At 43.6% G+C, this 19,107-nt stretch overlaps 1 protein-coding gene across 2 annotated transcripts in view; it reads left to right on the forward strand.

The window, feature by feature from the left end:
* MSH3 (mutS homolog 3) overlaps positions 1 to 9,069 on the forward strand; it is a 181,965-nt gene extending 172,896 nt beyond the window's left edge. For both annotated transcript variants that reach the window (XM_038403844.2, XM_038403846.2), the window contains one exon: positions 7,882 to 9,069. In XM_038403844.2, coding sequence (XP_038259772.1) covers positions 7,882 to 7,923 — 42 coding nt within the window. In that variant the 3' untranslated portion in view covers positions 7,924 to 9,069. The remainder of the gene's footprint in view (positions 1 to 7,881) is intronic.
* The last annotated feature ends 10,038 nt before the right edge of the window (positions 9,070 to 19,107 follow it).

Raw genomic sequence — 19,107 nt, forward strand, 5'->3', positions numbered from 1 at the left:
TAATCCATTTGCCCATTTGGATTTTGTCTTAACTATAAATGTTGAAGTGACACAATAGGGCACTGAGTGTACACTGCCATAATGTTGTGAGATTTTGGTATGCTGCCAAAACCAAGCTCAACTATGGGAACCACAGATAGAAAATAGTGATTTTCAACAGTTTACAACTCTGCCTAATCTTTATAGAATTACATAGTGATGGCAAAAGGCACCTCCTTGACTTGAAACTATTTCCCTGCTAAATGTAAGAAGTCCTGCTGAAAACAATAGGGACATCAGAGTTCTTCAAGAAATGTCGCAAGCATTGTTTATTATGAAAAGTTTTAGGCCTTTCCGTCTGGAATGAAGTAGTGTTCTTCAAGTGATTGCTCATGTCTGTTCCACAATAGGTATGCGTGCTCGCCATGTGCACCGGTGCTGGAAGTTCTTCCCCTATCAGTACACGTAGGGGGGGCGCGCGCCCCCCCTTGCAACCCTTGGAGCGGCGCCTGCCTGGCGCAGTATAAGGGGGGCTGCTCTCCCCTCACCCTCTGTTCCTTCTTGCCGCCAATGAAGGTGCGTCGGAACTGCTCAGCTCCAGCTTTTCTGCAGCTCATCCCCAGAACTCTTCGTTTGTTCAGTAGTATCTGTAGTCAGTTAGCTAATTCAGTTAGTTTAGTTAGTCATCGAGCCCGGGTGGGGCATGCCCCATGCCCCAGGCTTTGTCGTGTGGCTCTTGTAGGCACTCTATGCCAAGGAGCGACCCGCACGCGGATTGTCTATGCTGCTTGGGAGAAACCCATATTGGAGAAAGGTGCAAGATCTGCAAGTCTTTCAAGCCCCGGACCAAAAAAGAAAGAGACATTAGGCTCCAGGCCATCCTGATGGAGTCAGCACTGGCCCCACCCCAGCACGCCGCTCCGAACTGGTACCCAGCACCGCAGCATCGGTATGCAGAGACCCTCCAGTACCATCATCCAGTTGGCACCAAGGCACTCCAAGAGGACCGGAAAGACTCCCTCTTCACAATAGCACCGAGGGAAGTCTGGGACAGAGGTTAGGCCCATGTCAGGCAGTCCTCAATCCCCATCGGGCTCTGGGCCTCCGACTCAAGTTGAGCAGAGTAGCTCAGCCCTTTTGGAGCAAGCCTCTCCGGATGTACGGATGCCATCTATGTCCGAAGCCCTTCAGGTAGCCAGGGATGTTATGTCCATGCCGGTGCCCAGAGCTCCGCCGATGTTGGCCCCACGCTCCAGAAGCAAGCCGCCGCTGGGATCATCACAGTTGCCACTGGCCCGGTACTGGTCGAGGGAATGTTCCTGATGCCACTCACCGCCCAGCAACTGTTCAGGGCTCAGTCCATTTGGATCGCCCTCAATGCCGGCCAGACTGTCTAGATGGGTGCTGTCCAACCGGGACTCCCGGCACCGCTCGTCTTCATGAACTGAATACCAACAGGACTGTAACGGACATCGCCAATGGTCCTTGTCTCACAGGAGATACCACAGTCAGTCACGGCATGATAGTCGACACCATTCCCGCTTGGACTCCCATTCCAAGTCCTTGCCAAGACACTGGAGACCCGGGTGTCGATCGCTGGTGTCTCGTCGATGTGGGTCGGCTCGTTGAGGCCGTTCGCAGAGCAGCTACTACCGTCAGTACTGCTCCTCCGCATCGAGATCATGGTCCCGTGGCTGACGTAGATCCTGGCACTGCCGATACTCCTGGACTAGAGGCAGCAGCGGATCATATGCCAGCTCAGCTTCCCCTCACAGCTGCCCGTCTAGAGGCCAAGCTAGCCAGCCCGAACAGCCAGCCCCGCCGGTGCCTTATCAAGCGCAATGGCACCAAGCATCGTGGCAGCCCAGTGGTACCAGTGGGCACCGTGGCCTCTGGCGCAGCCCCCGGTGGGGGCTCACTCGGTGGCTGGGGCCTCGGAAGCACTGTCGGCATCCATCTGTCGACTGTCAGAAAAAAGGTCAGGGGGACCCGTGTCCTCGGTATTGTACCCAGAGTCCGACCAGGTGTTGGATCCTTTGGTGCTGGACAACACTCAAAGCACCGCACGGCCTCCCCCTATCTGTAGGAGCTGATTGTGGCCCCGCCCCCCTCCGTCCCGCAGGAGGACTACTGGGCCCACCAAGTCCTCCTAAAAAGGGTGGCAACGAGCCTCCACCTCCAGGCTGAGGAGATGGAAGAGCCCTCAGACTCCCTGTTCAGTGTGCTGTCCCCTTCAGCGCCGGGCAGGGTGGCCTTGCCACTCCATGAAAAGATGGCAAGAATTTCAAATGCCCTGTGGCAAACACCAACCTCATTGTCTCCCATCTCTAAAAAGGCAGAGCGAAAGTACTTTGTACCCACGAAGGGACATGAGTATCTGTATACCCACCCGGCGCCCAGCTCCTTGGTGGTCAAGTCAGTCAACCACAGGGAGCGGCAGGGGCAACCAGCCCTGACCCCCAAGAACAAAGACTCTCGGAGGCTGGGTACTTTTGGGGAAAAAAGTTTATTCGTCGTCAAGCTTTCAGCTATGAGTAGCAAACCATCCTGTGTCGCTACGAATTTAACCTCTGGGAATCCCTCCCCAGGTTTGAGGACTCCCTCAGGGAGCGTGATAAGAAGGAGTTTAAGGTTCTTGTGGAGGAAGGGACGGTGGCCGCAAGGGCATCCCTGCAGGCCACTTTGGATGCAGCAGACACGGCCGCACAGTCCATGGCCTCAGCGGTGTCCATGAGATGGGCTCATGGCTTTTGCTCTCTGGGCTCACAAGCAAAATGCAGTTGTCAATGCAGGATCTCCCTTTCGACGGGAAGGCTCTGTTTGCTGAGGAAGGCTGCATGGCATGAAAGACTCCGCACGACTCTCCAGACCTTGGGCCTCTATGTCCCTCCTCCAGCAAAACCCAAGTTCAAGCTGCAGCAGGCTCCCGCCCAGGCTGCACTCCCAAAGTACGAAGCTGCCCACAAAAAGCAGTGGGACTATAGAAAGTGCCTGCAACAGCAATCCTGGCCTACTCCCCAGCCTGGGTCTTCTAAGGGCAGGCAGATGGGCAAAGGGCATTTTTGACTGGATGCTCGGGGGTACCCCACCAGTTCTCAGCAGGGACCTACCCCCAATAAAGCTCCTTTTCTCTGATTGGTTGTGTGCTTTCCTCCCAGAATGGTCATGGCTCACCTTGCACAGATGGGTCCTCAAAACCATCTCCCGGGGTTACACCCTTCAGTTTACTTCCTCCCTGCCCAACCACCCTCTGCCCCCGTCCCTCCTGGGGGACCCCTCTCACGAGGCTCTGCTCGAGCAGGAGGTGGGACAGCTCCTGGACCTAGGAGCTGTAGAGGCAGTGCCCAAGCAGTTCCTGGGCAAGGAGTTTTACTCCTGGTATTTCCTTATCCCAAAGGCCAAAGGCGGGCTCAGGCCCATCATGGACCTGCAAGGCCAAAACCACTAAATGGTGAAACTCAAGTTCCGTATGGTTTCCCTGGCCTCCATCATCCCCTCCTTGGATTCCGAGGACTGGTACGCTGCCCTCTATCTACAGGACACATACTTCCACATATTCAAGAGGCACAGACACATTCTCCTTTTCATGGTGGGACAGAGTCACTACCAATTCATGGTCTTACCATTTGGTCTGTCCACTGCCCCCAGGGTCTTTACAAAGTGTATGGCGGTGGTAGCGACTTACCTCAGACGTCAGGGGGTCCCATATCTGGATGACTGGCTAGTCAAAGGCACCTCCCAGTCACAGGTGAGGGATCATATGGCGCTCCTCCTGTCCACTTGTACTACCCTGATAAACAACGCCAAGTCCACATTAGTCCTGGTCCAACATGCACAGTTTTTTGGGGCGCTACTGGATGCAACATCAGCCAGGGCCTCTCTCTCACCAGACAGGTTTGAGACTCTGAAAGGGCTCATCGACTCGGTCACAAGGTTCCCAGTGATGACAGCCAGGGCTTGCCTGCAACTGCAGGTCACGTGTCTGCGTGCATATATGTGGTCCATCACCCCAGACTCAGAATGAGGCCCCTACCACTCTGGCTGGCCTCGCAGTTCTCCCAGGCCACGGACAGAATGGACAAAGTCCTCACCATGCAAGACTCAGTGATCACCTCCCTGTGGTGGTGGTCTGCCCCAAACAACATGCTCCAAGGGATCCTGATCAGGAACAGGGCCCCATTGTTAGAGCTGGTGTCGGACCTGCGTTGGGGGGCCCATGTGGGGAACTTTCAGACCCAAGGCCTGTGGTCTCTACAAGACCTACCCCTTCATATAAACATCAAGGAATTCAGGGCGGTGCGACTGGTGTATATGACCTTCCGCTCGCACCTGGACGGCAAGGTAGTCAGGGTTCTCACGGACAACATGGCCTCGATGTTCTATATCAACAGGCAAGACAGGGCCCGATCCTCTGCCACGAAGCCCTCAGTCTGTGGAACTTCTGAATAGTCCACAACATCTACCTAGAAGCCTTCCATCTGCCGGGCGCCTGGAATGTCAGGGCGGATCACTTGAGCAGGAATTTTTTCTCTGAGCACAAGTGGTCTCTACACCCAGAAGTGGCTCACCAGCTCTTCTGAGGGTGGGGTACTCCCCAGGTGGACCTATTTACGACCAGGCAGAACTGACAGTGCCCCCGGTTCTGCTCCGGGGAGGGGCCTAGGGAGGGGCGCTATCTCCGATGCCTTTACCCTGTTCCGGTCAGGCCAGCTCCTCTACGTCTTTCCCCCATTCCCTCTGATCAGCAAGGTCCTGGAGAAAATAAAGATGGACAAAGCCAGGGTCATTCTCGTTGCCCCTGTGTGGCCCAGGCAGCACTGGTATGGGACCCTCTTGGGGCTGGCGGTAGCTCTGCCATGGCAGTTGCCGCTCCGCCTGGACCAGCTCTCTCAGGACCAGGGCTGCCTCCTCCATCCCAACCTAGCAACGCTTTACCTCACAGTGTGGCTGCTCAGTGGCTAGCTGGTAAGGAAAGGACATTCTCGGAACAGGTTCAGCGCGTCTTCCTCAAAAGTAGATGGCCCTCCACTCGCCACTCCTATGTGGCGAAGTGGTCTCGGTTTTCGAGGTGGGCAGCAGGCCAGGGTGTTCCCTGATGGCCACCCCAATCCAGCTTATCCTTGATTACCTCCTCCACCTGAGGGCCCAGAGACTGGCACCCTCGTCAGTCAGGGTACACTTGGCGGCTATATCGGCCTTTCATCCGCCGGTGCAACGGCACACAGTGTTTTCCCATGCTATCACCGGCCGGTTCCTTAAGGATTTGGATTCTCTCTACCCATATTCCAAGCCCCTGGTTCCACAGTGGGACCTAAACCTGGTGCTGACTCATCTCATGAGGGCCCCATTTGAATCACTGGCCATGTATTCCTGGTCTCATCTCTCATGGAAGATGGCCTTCCTAGTAGCTATCACATTGGCCAGGCAGGTCTCGGAGCTCAGGGAAGCCCTAACCTCCAAACCGCTGTATATGGTTTTTCGTAAGGACAAGGTTCAGCTCCGCCCACACCCCGCCTTCCTCCCGAAGGTGGTCTCCACCTACCACATGGGTCAGGACATTTTTCTGCCAGTCCTCTGCCCCAAGCCTCACGCCACTAGTGAGGAAGGCCATCTCCACACGCTCGACGTGAGGTGAGCTCTGGCTTCCTACCTCGAGTGGACCAAGCCATTCAGAAAGTCTTCAACTGTGAGTCGCCTCAGTTGAGCTCAAGAAGGGTCAGCCAATTTCCACTTAGCGGCTTTCTAAGTAAATCACTTCATGTATCTGTTCCTGTTGTGAGCTGGCAGGGGTTCCCCCACCACACATTGTGAGGCACACTCAACTCGGGCGCAGGCCTCGTCGGCTGCCTTCACGGCCCACATCCCCATCCAGGACATTTGTAGGGCTGCCAGGTGATCTTCGGTTCACACGTTCACCTCGCACTATGGTGTAGACCTCTTGCATATACTTTGCAGATAACATCCTTTTATTCATGTTTCCTTTAAGAATCTGGGGCCTAAAGTAATGTGTATGTTATCTAGTCCAAAATTTATCAAACGTCTTTTGATTGCATACCATAAGAAGTTTTCCATCTGTATAGTGCCTAATTCTTTCTTCCAGCTTTTACCTTTTGATAAAAACATTTTCTTACAGATATATCTATTCATGCCATTAATTTCAGTTTTATAATCCTACTAATATCAGTGTTTTGCAGATGCTCTTGCCCAAAGAATGTGACTTTAACTATTTTAATAATTAGTTTTGTTACTTTATATTTCTGACTCTTAGAATTATAAAAAAAATTGCTGATTTGCTACAATATCCCTGTTTCTTTAATCTGCAGCAATAATTTGTGATACGCTATTTGTCAGGTAGAAAAGCTTTGTTGGACTGATAGTAATTAGCACTGCACGAGAAATGGTTTTCCTATTCCTTGAACATTTTTGAGATTTCCTGGGCAGGTGTCCTCACCCACCAGACTGCTGGCTATTCTAGAATGGGTGTATCTCAGTGTCTTCTGTTGGATCTGTTTCCCCTTGTATAATTAAATATTAATTGGGCCAAAAAAAGAAAGCAACTCACTCTGTATCCTAATGGTTGGGGCATACACCTGGGATGGGAGAGACCCAGGTTCCAATTATTGGTCTGAGTTGAGAAACCTTTCCTGTTGAAATATCCCCATTTCTTTGATCTGCAGCATTACTTTGTGATATACTCTTTGTCAAAGACAAAAGCATTATTGGGCTGATAGGAAATGGTTTTCCTGTCCTATGATGATTTTTGAGATTTCAAAATTTCCCTGTTCTACATCAGAACAAAATTGCAACCTTTTGATGAATCAGCATTTTCTGACCAAAAAGTACCCAACCAGGTTCTAATATTAATATTGTGAATGTTTACATTTTAAAATGAAATGTTCAAAAAAAAAAAAAAAAAGAAAAGAAAAGAAAGAAGCACTTGTATTTTTGGGATAGAAAGATTTCTTAAAATAGTGCAGTATGGTCAGTTAGATTAATATGCATCTATTATTTACTGGTAGATTCATCTTCTTCTGTTAACATGACTCTTGCCAGATAGGATCACGGGGAGTTGACAAGAAGTGGTTCCTTCCCACTGGAATTTAGTATGCTTTCAGCTGCTTCCCATCTGGAAATGTGGACATGATCTTGATGATCAAAATCGGATCCTTACATAGCAATATATTGTGCTACCACTAGACCTGCAAGGCCAGCTGACTTGTCAATTTTTTTCTGTACCTCATTGCATGTTATATAGGGAAATTAATTGGATATATCTAAGCACTTCACTAGCTTTTCATATTCATGTGAAGTATCAGAAATACATTCTCACTCCTTTTAAATATCTTGCTGCTACTTAGTTTCTCTGACACACTATCTTCCTTGGGTTTCAAAAATTAAAAAATGGAATTGCATATGTGCATTTACTTGCAAATTATGAGACTGTATCTCAAATTTCTTCCAGTCTCTTCCATTGCTGAAATATATACTTGTAGTACTGCTATTAAATGAATGTTGGTATTGTTTTTAATATTCTTATCTATGTAAACCACTTTCCTGTTTCTCTTCATTGACTTACATTGTGCTCAGACTTTTGTTCCATTTGTTTGTTGCTTTCTGTACCGTAGAAGCCTCATGAAGAGAATTTGTTGCATTTCATGAGCCTATCATAGTGACGAAAAATATTAAATGTATATTGTAGAAAATTTTACCCACTGATTTACAGTGGGCACTGTTAACAGTGTTTTGACTTACTGGAAGATTTTACTTTGAGCTCATAAGTCCTGATCCTTTTTTACTGCATGCAAAATATTTTAAAACAGTTTGTGTTTTCAGTGGCTAATTGATGTATTTGGAAATTTAAATGCATGTCCTTATTTTGATTTTTGTGGTTTTGTTTTTCAGAGAAAGGCTAAAATCTTTTGCCAAAATATGGAATATAAATGATTCCCAGGAACTACAAAAATGGAGTAGTGTGTGTGAAACTGGAGATGAATGATTAGATCATTTTTAATGCTTCAGATCCTACCTTTTTGAAGACTGTAGTAATTAACAAACTATGAGCAATTCAAAATATACTACTGTACAGAGTAATGTATTTGAACAATGTGCAATTTCATATACATTAAGTGAACCATATATCTATGGGGGGGGTTACGTTTTGAAAATAAGGAACATTATAATGTATTTCATACTTAATTTTTAAAGGCAGGCTCATTTTATGGAACTTCTCTACCCTACCCCTTTAGTTTATTAAAAAATAAGTGCAAGGCAACTAATTGCATTTGATAAAGTTTGCAGTATGATTAGAAAATATGAATAATTATGTTTGTAAATTGTTAGAAAATCATTTTATTAAAAATAAAGTAATGGCTTTAAAATTATTGTACTTTGATTTCTGAAAAAATTAAATATTTTGTGTGTGTTATACTGGGAAATTTTAATTCAGCTGTTCATTCACTGTATTTGATTTAGTGATATGCAGCTCTTCACATTCACACACTATATTATTTCATATTTACCTTTGATTCAGTAATATAAAGGACTTTGTCAACTTGATTATTTTTATATTGGCCAATTTTAAAAAATATTCAAGATTCTGGTAAATCACCTTTTAAACAATGTTTTAAATTAAACATTAAAATTTTTAGCAAAAGTATGCATTGGGTGTGGAGATGAGGGGATTTCTGTTCCGCTGCTCTGTGCTTTTTTATAAAGGTGTTAAGAGCAGGCTTAAAGAGCACCAGCACCAAATGTGCTCAAGTTCACTTTTCCTCTCTGTGCTCACAGTGGTCTGTTGCTTCTTCAGTTTCGACTTCAGCTTTACTGCTGCTATTGGCACTCCCTAGCAGAGTCTGTAAAAAAGACTACATATGAAGTTTCTCCCAGGGCAGTGTGTGTGAGTGATACCAGCATGTTAATGCGTAAGGCATGAGGGAGCAACCAAAACTATGAAAGTAGCAATCCATAAAGTCCTGTTGACTGTAAGTTTTTTTTTGTTGTTTTTTTTTTTTTGGTTGAAGTGATGTTGGATGTTTCTCGGACAAGCATAAGTTTGCAGATGGAAATGTGATTTGTGTTGGTGTAACTCTTTTTAAAAAAAAAAAAAAAAAAAAAAAAAGAGGGGGGGTGGAGTATTGTTGCTATGAAAATAAAGTGCATAATCCAGATAAAGTTCATACATTTAAGATTTAGTAAAATTAATGTTTATCATATGTATAAACTATTTTATTTCGATAAATCTTCACTCATTTTGTTAAACATCTTATTATTTTGGACATTTGCTACAGGGCAAAGAACAAAATTCATTTTGTCATTTTATTTAGGAAACCGCTGATGAGAGCCTGCCTGATTATATTCACAAGAATAAAAAATAATCCAGTTTTTTTCCAAGTAATGCATTTTAAATGTATCTTAAAATGAAATTGTATCATCTTACCAATGAACATTATGACTTTTACAGTGTAAAGAACTAATACTATCCCAAACTGCACAAATATTTTTTTTTACATTTAGCAGCAACTGTCAACCTTATTCGTGAAAGATTTTTTTCAGTGTGCAATCATTCTGCTGCTTATAAAGCATCCTCCAAAGATATTACAGAAGCATTTCTGACTCTGGATACTCAAATAGCAGCAGTCAGCATAAGCTTCTCCCCTCATCTCTGGCTAACAAGGAGATCCCATCCCTTCCTCACAAACACTTGCTACAATAGTTCATGCACTTATCACTTCCAGACTGAAATGTTTACCTAGGTCTGAATAAAGAAGTCCACAAGGAAGCTACATGTGTTGCATAACAGCATGGACAAATAGCTCATCTTTGAAACAGGATCACCTGAAGAAAGTATCTTTGTACCAGTGTTCCACAATCTGCACATGATTCCCCTTTGGCTTTTTACGTCTGCCAGCCAAGATTCAGAATTAGCAGCCTTATTTATGGAGGAATGTCACTGCGTATTCGGTGAGAACAAGGTGATGCTTAGAACTCCAGAAATCCTCTTGCCTAAGGTGAAATCTTTCTGTGCCTATCAGGAGATTGTTCTCTCTTCATTCTGTCCAAACCCACAGCAACTGACTGAGAGACTATGGCACCTTGGATGTCAGAAGAGCACTGAAGACTCGTATCAAGCATACAGAATCCACAAGGAGATTGGGCTCTCTGTTCATTTTCTTTCACCCAAGATATCAGGCCTTAGAGTATCCAAGCTAGTATATCTGGCCAGATGGCTCAAAAGGCATTTGGAGTGCCTGTACCAGAAGGAAGCAAGGCATATTCTACAAGATCCTTGGCAACCTCATGGGCCGAAAGAGCATGTGCTTCTGCTGCCAAGATTCAGAGAAGCAACATGGACATTGGCTAATACCTTTTATGAGACACCATGGTGTGGACTTTCTGATTTCCACAGAGGCTTCCTTCAGCAGGTTGGTGCTGCAGTTGTTGGTCCAGTGGTTCCTTTTTCTTTCCATTGGTTCTCTTATCCCTCCCTACTCGTCTCCTGTTTACTACTTTCCATACACAGCAGATGCTGTGGGAGATGCTGGGCCCCAGAATGGAAAATTTCTTATCCAATAACTTTCTTTCTACCCAGCATGGACAGTTCTCCAGCCAAGGGTCAACATTTTTATTTGGATAGTTACTATAAAACAAGGAATTACTGTATATGGATATTTGATTGGCATTGGAATTGGTTGCTAATTATTTTTTGCAAGTTTTTACACAGCTTTGGAATAAATCAGTGAGCGGGGGAAGGGGGTGTGGTTAGCACAGCTGTGCTACTGCTTTGATGTGCCTTCAGAAATTACAGGCAGTGGAGGATAGCCTGTATGTAGCAGAAAGGTTGGAGACACTGCTAGCACACAGGCAATTACTGTGTAAGGAATTTTCTTGTCCCTGTCCTTTGAGAGCTTATGATCTGAAGGACAGACAAAGAAACCAGATACACTGGGACACAAAGAGGAAGGTGTTAATTTAGTATGAGTGAATTTGTTTGCTTTCCTTTGATAAAATGTTTGGGTGACATAGAAACTTGTCTGATATGGTTCTCATGGCAGGAGCTTTTACAGGAACTTTGAGTGAGGAGAGGCTGGGGAATCACCCTAAGGATATGCAAAGGATTTGCATTTTCAGTTCATTGAGTCTTTGCACCCTTCACCAATGGTCATGTCTTCACTGGCAACATTAAAGTGCTGTGGCTTGTGTAGTCGCGGCATAGCACTGGGAGAGCGCTCTAAAAAACCCACCTCCACGAGGGGTATAGCTACCACCACTGGGGGCATAGCTACCAGCGCTGTTGCACTGTCTACACTGGCGCTTTACAGTGCTGAAACTTGCAGTGCTCGGGGTTTGTTTTTTTCACACCCCTAAGCAAGAAAGTTGTAGCACTATAAAGTGCTTGTGTAGACAAGCCCAATCTTAATATTAAATACAATTTAAAATACAATTTCAATAAAAGACAGCATATTGATTTAAGTTATACTCTGTTTTTTAAGTATAAAAGGTGAAAAGCTGCCCCTACTTCTTTCTGTGGGTCTGGGAGAGGGAGCTAAGTCCCAAAGATCTGTAAATAGAATCTGCAATTTGAGTTCTTGATTTGAGGATTAGCGGAGGGGAGGAACGAGTTGAATACCTATTCTGTTTTTAGTTTCTTATACTGCACTCATCCCCACAGTATCTCAATGCCTTTCAGTACTGCATTTAGCAACAAGACTATCATTTCTCATGTTTGTTCTTTCATCCTCTCCCCAGGAAAAGTGTGTGAAGTGGAGTGTTTTGTTTTGGAAACGTGTGTGTGTGTGTGTGTGTGTGTGTGTGTGTACTGTTGTATTAATTTAGATGCTAACATTACCCAGTCATTGTCTGTGATGTTGGCAGACCAGGTGCCAACTCATGCCAAGGCCCCAGGTCTCACTGAAAAATGCATAGCTGGAAATCAGTCTGTCTTATTTGTGGGTTAGTATATTTAAAATAGATATTAGCGTTATAAGAATGTGTTTAGACTTTATGAAATGCTTGTAGGATGCTGCATGTATTAATCCTATCTTTTAGCATGGGATACAAATTCTGTAAGTAATATTTAAGTGTTTGCTCTATAACTGTAAAATGTTTGTTCTGAAACTCTGTAACTCAAATGGGGAAAACAGCTTCATCTAATGCAAAATTTTGGATTCCGACGGAAAGTGTTATCTCCTGCCCACCAGGAATGTCTATTGAATCCAAATGGGCCATTGTGGAACAAAGACTTGGATTGCTCCACCCACCCATGAAGAGGTTACATGAAGAAGTGTTCATCCCATATGCTAGGAGTCTTGGGAGGTGGTGATAAAAATCACTGACCAGAAGAACTTAGGGTATTTTTATGCTGTTTGGACTCTAAGGTACCTTAACATAAGGCAAAGGTACCTTAACATAAGCAAGAGATAGCTAAGCTCCTTGGCTTGGGTTAGACCCAAAGGACATAGAAGCTTGGTTATTATAGATGCTTTCATTACATTTTAAACTTAAGAATGAATCTTATTTGTGTGTGTATACTTACCTGTTTTAACCTTGTAAATAACTCTTAATTCTTTGCCTAGTTAATAAACCTTTAGTTAATTTGTTACAGGATTGGTTGCTAACATTGTTTTTGGTGTAAGATTTAAGGTGCAAATTGACCTGCGGTGAGTGACTGGTTCTTTGGGATTGGGAATAATCTGAATATTTTGTGATCTTTGGTGTAAAGTGACCATCTACCACAGAGTTAAGCTTGCCTGGGTGGCAAAATGGATTGGAATGCCCAAGGGGCCTGTCTGGAACTCCATGTTAAAGCTGTCTAATGCCTGAGGCGTTTACACTTGTTACTTGTTTGGTGAAATCTATTTACAGTAGAACCTCACAGTTTTGAGCACCGAGGGAATGGTGCAACTCTGAACAAAATGTTATTTCTTCAAAAGTTTACAACTGACAATTGACTTAATACAGCTTTGAAATTTTACTATGCAGAAGAAAAATGCTGCTTTTAGCCATCTTAATTGAAATGAAACAAGCACAGAAAGTTTTCTTACCTTGTCAAATCCTTTAACTTTCCCTTAATTTTTTTAATAGTTTGTTTAACACAGTACTGTACTGTATTTGCTTGGGTTTGGTCTCTGCTGTTGCCTGATTGCATACTTCCGGTTCCAAATGAGGTGTGTGGTTGATTTGGTCAATTTGTAACTGTGGGGTTTGTAACTCTGAGGTTCTACTGTATAGAACTGACAACCAGTTTGGAGTTTGTTCCCTACTTCTTAACGGTCTGTCCTGAGGTTGGTATTCTTGCTCATAAGACACTGTCCAACATTAAATGGTGTTAATGAGGTTTGGTATACAGAAACCTCAGCCTGCTAAGTACCATGGCAAACGTATCATTACAAATCTTTTAACCTTTTATTAAAGATCAAGAAAAGAAGTAAAAATAGTTTGAAGTGTAAAGTATTAAGTAAGGCTTTTATCTTAACATTTTCTTTTTTCCTTTCCCTTTAGCAGGAGAGAGTGTTAGAAGGAAAACCCCCTTGTTTTATGGTCTCTTAGATGTATCAAAGATGGTAATGACTTTCCTTTTGGGGAAAGGAGAAAAAGTAAGTTGAGATGAGCTGGAGCTGCCACTGCTGAAGTTTGATCCAGTTTCATCTCAGGTGGTGGTTGGGATTCAGCTGGAGCTAATAGGGATGGGTGATGTAACTTGACCTAATTTCCCAACCAGGCAAAAGTTATAGACCAGTTGTCACAGCAGTACACGCCCACAAATGTTGCAGTTTGTTAGAGAAGGCAAGGTCAAAGAAATGCGCCTTGCACTTGGAGTGGAAGGTGGTGAGGTTTGTGATAGTCCTTAGTTCCTGTGGGAGTTTGAAAGCTCTGTCTGAATCTGTATTTTATCTTCCTTTTGAGAGTATCCACTGTGACAGAGCTCCTCCTCTGCCTCGGTGGGTCCTGTGCTTCTTGGCGGATTTGCTTGCCTCAGAGATTCATGGCAGCCCTCAGTTTGGCCACCTTTGCTGGTGGCTCAAACCTGCCGTTCACTCAGCTAACCTCATCACTGGCCAGCATGAGGAAATGGAAGGAGAACAATCCCCACAGTCTCTGCTGATTCACCTAGTGGGTCGGGGGGACAGGCCAGGGACTTTCCCCTCTAGTGGGACCCACAGTCCAGGACAACTCCTCCTGTATCCAATAGGGAGTTGGGAGGATGGGGAGAATCTGGGTCTGCCCTCTCCTCCAGGTACCAGCCCAGGGCTCTGTGGATCACAGCTGTCTACAATGTTTCTTGTAACAGCTACAACTCCCTGGGCTTCTTCCCCATGGCCTCCTCCTAACACCTTCTTTATCCTCACCACAGGACCTTCTTCCTGATGCCAGATAGCATTTGTACTCCTCAGTCCTCCAGCAGCACGCCCCCTCACTCTCAGCTTCTTGCGTGCACCTCAGTGACTGAAATGGGGTCCTTTTTCAACCATATGCACTGATTAGCTTGCCTAGCAGCTTCTTAATTGTCTCTAGGTGTCCTAATTAGCCTGTCTGCCTTAATTGGTTCCAGCAAGTTCCTGATTGTGCTGGAACTGCCCCTGTTATCTTACCCAGGGAAAAGGGATCTGCTTAATCTGGGGCTAATATATCTGCCTTCTATCACTCTCCTGTAGCCATCTGGCCTGACCCTGTCACACCATATTTTGCTATCCCTGTGGTAGTCTTGGCCTGGGGAGGTGGCCTATCTGTGCCAAAGGTGTTCTATTAAAGTTCACACAATATGATATTTAGTTGTGAAACGTTAGGAAAATACCCTTGTGCATATATTAAGGATACCACCTTCTTGAAAACCTGTACACTTTACAGCTTTTGTCTGTTTGTTAAATATTGTCATCCCCTTCATAAATGCTTTCTCTATGCCTTTCCTAAATCACCCTTATTGATATTGTTGTATACCACAAAGATGTTAATGCCTCAGTACTTGCTGTCTGCAACTTAGTGTATTAGAAATCCCAATGCTGAGGGTTAATAACAAAAACTGGTATAGTGTTGTCATGGAAAGTCAAAGAGAAAGCTATATATATTGTCTCTGCATTTTTTCTAAGAACATTATTATAGAATCTTCAATGTCAATCCTTAATTTTATCAGTACCAATTATCTTCCTTATTGGCATATAACTTTTTTAGTTAGAAGAATAATTCTCAAGCTTTTTTATTTTGCAAAGGTGTCTAGAGGTATGTAGAGAAACAAGATGGTGAGAGGAGTATGAAAGTCTTTGCAGTTCTTTGAATGCCTGCAGAGAATATAGTGTTGAAAAGTTAGCTACTGCTGTAGGACTGTTCATTGTAATGGAGATGACATTTATTTGCTGAAATTTTTACTGTAAGGTAACTTATCAAATATTTTCACTCTATGTACAATATAGTAAGAATGTTTATTATTTTCCTTAATTTCTACCTGGTAGAGCTCAGATATGAAAAGTGAGCATTTTAGAGAAAACAGAAGTATTGAATAGAATGCATCTTTTATTAATACAAAATGCAGGATTTCAGAATTTTTTCATATATGGTTGTGTTTAGAGATCCAGCAATAGGTCCTGTTATCAGAGCTCTAAATTGTTGACTAATATATGCTGGCTAGCATACATATATATTATGCTGATAATATTACCTGCAATATATATTCCAGGCATTTAAGTATACATATTAAGCATTAATGTAGCAGTTACGTAGCCCAAATTGGCCTGTACCTTTATTATAATCCTGTTCATTTATGCTAATTATCCCATAACACCTTGCATTAGCTGAGGTAAATTTTGGATTAAATAAATGGGAAAACTGTGAGCCACGCACCGATTCATTGCTTGAAAAAAACAATCTGGATTTGACTGCTGAGTACGGATCTGTGGTTGACGGATATGGATCCAGATCTAGAGCTAAAATGGATCTAGCAGTCAAACATGGAGCCAGATACAACAGTAGTACATGAAGGACATTGCCAAGAAAGAATCTGATTACCTGGGATCCAGCCAGCATGAGTATCTGACACCTTTGTCTACTGAGAGTCACTTGTCTAGTGGTTCTGTGCCACCAAGATCTCAGATCCTCCCAGGTCAGTGGAGTGTGGTACTGTAGTTCCAACACCATGATCTTTGCCAAACTGCTTGCCTTACTGATTCTCTGACCAACATAGTGGTGTGAGCAAGCAGATCCAGTGTGAAATCCTCACAACAGAGGAAAGGGGAAATGCATTACAAGCTTTTGATCAGATCCATCATGATGGATCTCTCAATAACAGGATAGTATTTTCACATTGTGCTTCCTGTTTGGCCATTTTTGGGGAGACACGCTCAGTACCTTGCTTCTCTGGGAGAGGGCCTTTCCCCTTCCACAGCTCCACTTATCAGACCCTCACCCTGTAGGCAAGAAGAAAAGTGTCGATCCACTCTTAGACTCTTACTAGCAGAAGTCTTGGAAGCCAATTTACTTAGTTCCAGAACTGTCAATTCCCTTGGTTTTCGGTTGGAACTGTTGAGGTTCTCTTGGGCTAAGCTGTCTAGCAGAAATTCAGCTGCTCAGGACCAAATTTACAAGAATAGAGTTGCTGAGGATCTTACAGGCTAAGAACTGATTCCTGGATCACAGGCTCCCTTAGGATGTGAGGCTACACCACTCACCTCAGCTCTGTTGATTCTGAAATCCCATCTTGGAAGGAACGGTCATACCTAAGGGTTGAAACATTGATCACCTTCACTTAACGCTATATGAACTTTATTTTCTTGCCATAATGTGAATGAGGTTTGTCACCTGTCATACAGTGTGGACAACAGGACTGCCAAATACTATCTGACTGTACTAACATCGGGAGATGCATTGTACACCGTTTTTCCAGTTGGAGCATGTTCTGCAGGGTTGGAGGGGCAGGGTCACATGGGCCCAATACAGGCCTTTAACCCCTTTTGGCCCAGTGTAGGGTTTGTATACCCCATGACAGGCACCAGTTAGATTTCTCTCAGCTAGAACATTAATAGGGGAAAAATTGATTGGTTCTGAAATATATACATATTACATTAATTACTAGGTGTCAGAAACAAAATTTTCATTGTTGCAAGAGGTACTGATCTCTAAAGCGGAGATATGCCCAGATCATTTTCACCTCTGAAACAATGCCAAGGTTTTGCACTGTTAGACACTACTGTAAGAGCTGAGAATGAATAGTATTATGTTACACAGAGCAAAGCTGAAGGTGAATTTCAGCAGTCAATGTTTGTTTTCTGAAACCCAGAGGAAATGAAGGTGTTCATTTAACAAAAAAAAAAAAACTGGAGGCCCAGCTGCTGTTTCTGAATTGTTGCCTGAGGATGGAGGGCTGGAAACTGGTTGACTTACAATGATTTTCTTCCTTTAATGTACATTTACAATCCATTCTGTGTGTATTTGTGACTCTAAGATGCTGCTTTCTGATGAACCACTTAGTTTCTCGGTTTTTACTAGAGTTGTTTATTTGTTGCATTAGGACAGTATTGCTGGTTCTGATCCTGGACACTGCTTTTGCTGCTCTCTGTTGCTCCAGGGACACAAAATAGCCATAAAGCTGTCTTAAGCAGCCCCTTAGGATTTGTATCCATAAGGAAATCCTTGATTAGTATGGAGTTAGTGTAGCAACTTTAATACCACCATTCCTCTTAGGCTATGGCTACACTAGAGAGTTTACAGCAGCAGAGCTGCAGCCATATATCCGCACCGCTGTAAACTCTCTAATGTAATCGCTGTAAGCCGATGGGAGCATGAGAGATTTCAGCCCAAATTAAAGCTATAAGCAACTGAAACCAAGGTCTTTTAACAGGAAATGCTGGGCAATCTTAATTATTGGTGGTGCTACCTGTCCTGCCTGCACACCAAAAGGCAGTGAAAAAATAAGTAATTTAGATCTGCATAATTTTTTATATTCCTCTGCAGATAGAGGGCATACAGGGAAATAAGAATTTGTCAAAGCTAAGATTATATATTGTTTTTGGACATCAAGCCTAAATGCATATCACTCAGATAATATATATAAGATATTTCATTAAGAAATGTGATTCATAAGAGCTTGCCTGGTGCAGTGATAGGAAGCAGAGATGTTAGGTGGTGTGTACTCTGCAATAGGAATCCTGTCATTGCAAGGCAATCTTTTTTTGAGGGGTGAGGATGGGGAGGTGAACTGAGCAACACCACTATGAGATGCACATATGAGCTGCTCCTCTGAATATAGGAGCCACTGTTCGTGTCCTCCATCCGTTGGTACTTGCTAGCAAACATGAGAACCAAATGGATGGCCAGATACCCCCAAACCTGCACACATCATCTGCTTGGGAATATAGTATGTAGGATGGCAAGTTATCTGACACAACTCCCAGTCCACCACTGTGAGCTACAGAGATAACTTGCCTTAACTCGTCACTAAGGAGAAAACACTTGGTGAACCCTCACTTCTGAGCGTGCGCAACCCCCCCCCACAAGTGCAGTAGAAATTGGGATTAGCCCATAAATGTACATCTTAGAAGTTAGCCAATCTTGTTAATACAAATTATATAGACCAATTCCTAGTAGGAATATTTGCTTCTAAAAAAAAATCACATACATAGCCTTATGTTGCTCGGATGAGCTATCAAGAAGTCTGTTGGTGAACTCTACTAATATTCTGACTTCTCTTTCTAGAAGCTTGTTTGCAACTAAGCATAGTTAAAATAAGTGAAAGCTATTAAAAACCAAAAGCAAGTTTTTCATGATCAGTGATATAGTTAGATTCTAACAGAACTGTAAGTGAAGATCATCTTGTTTTAAATAGGCCAAATACCTATTTGTAAACAACCAAACAATTTATTTTGTGTGTTTGCAAAATTCTACAAGAAAAATGCAAACCTTTGGAAATGAAAAATCTCAAAAAAAAATAAATGCCTATCAAATTCTGGATGCGCAATTGTTAATAAGGAAGTAAAAATCATTGTTGCTTTTCCTTATAATAATCCAAATATCTAGGGAAACTTAAAACTCATAGCATCTTCAATATCAAGGAAATAACTAGATATAAATATCTACCACAATGTAACACAAAATAAAGTTTCAGAGAAGTACTCAGCCTTTTCTTCTGCCTACATATTGAAGTAG

This window comes from Dermochelys coriacea, chromosome 5 (genome assembly GCF_009764565.3).
Source record: "Dermochelys coriacea isolate rDerCor1 chromosome 5, rDerCor1.pri.v4, whole genome shotgun sequence".
Classification (NCBI taxonomy): Eukaryota; Metazoa; Chordata; order Testudines; family Dermochelyidae; genus Dermochelys; species Dermochelys coriacea.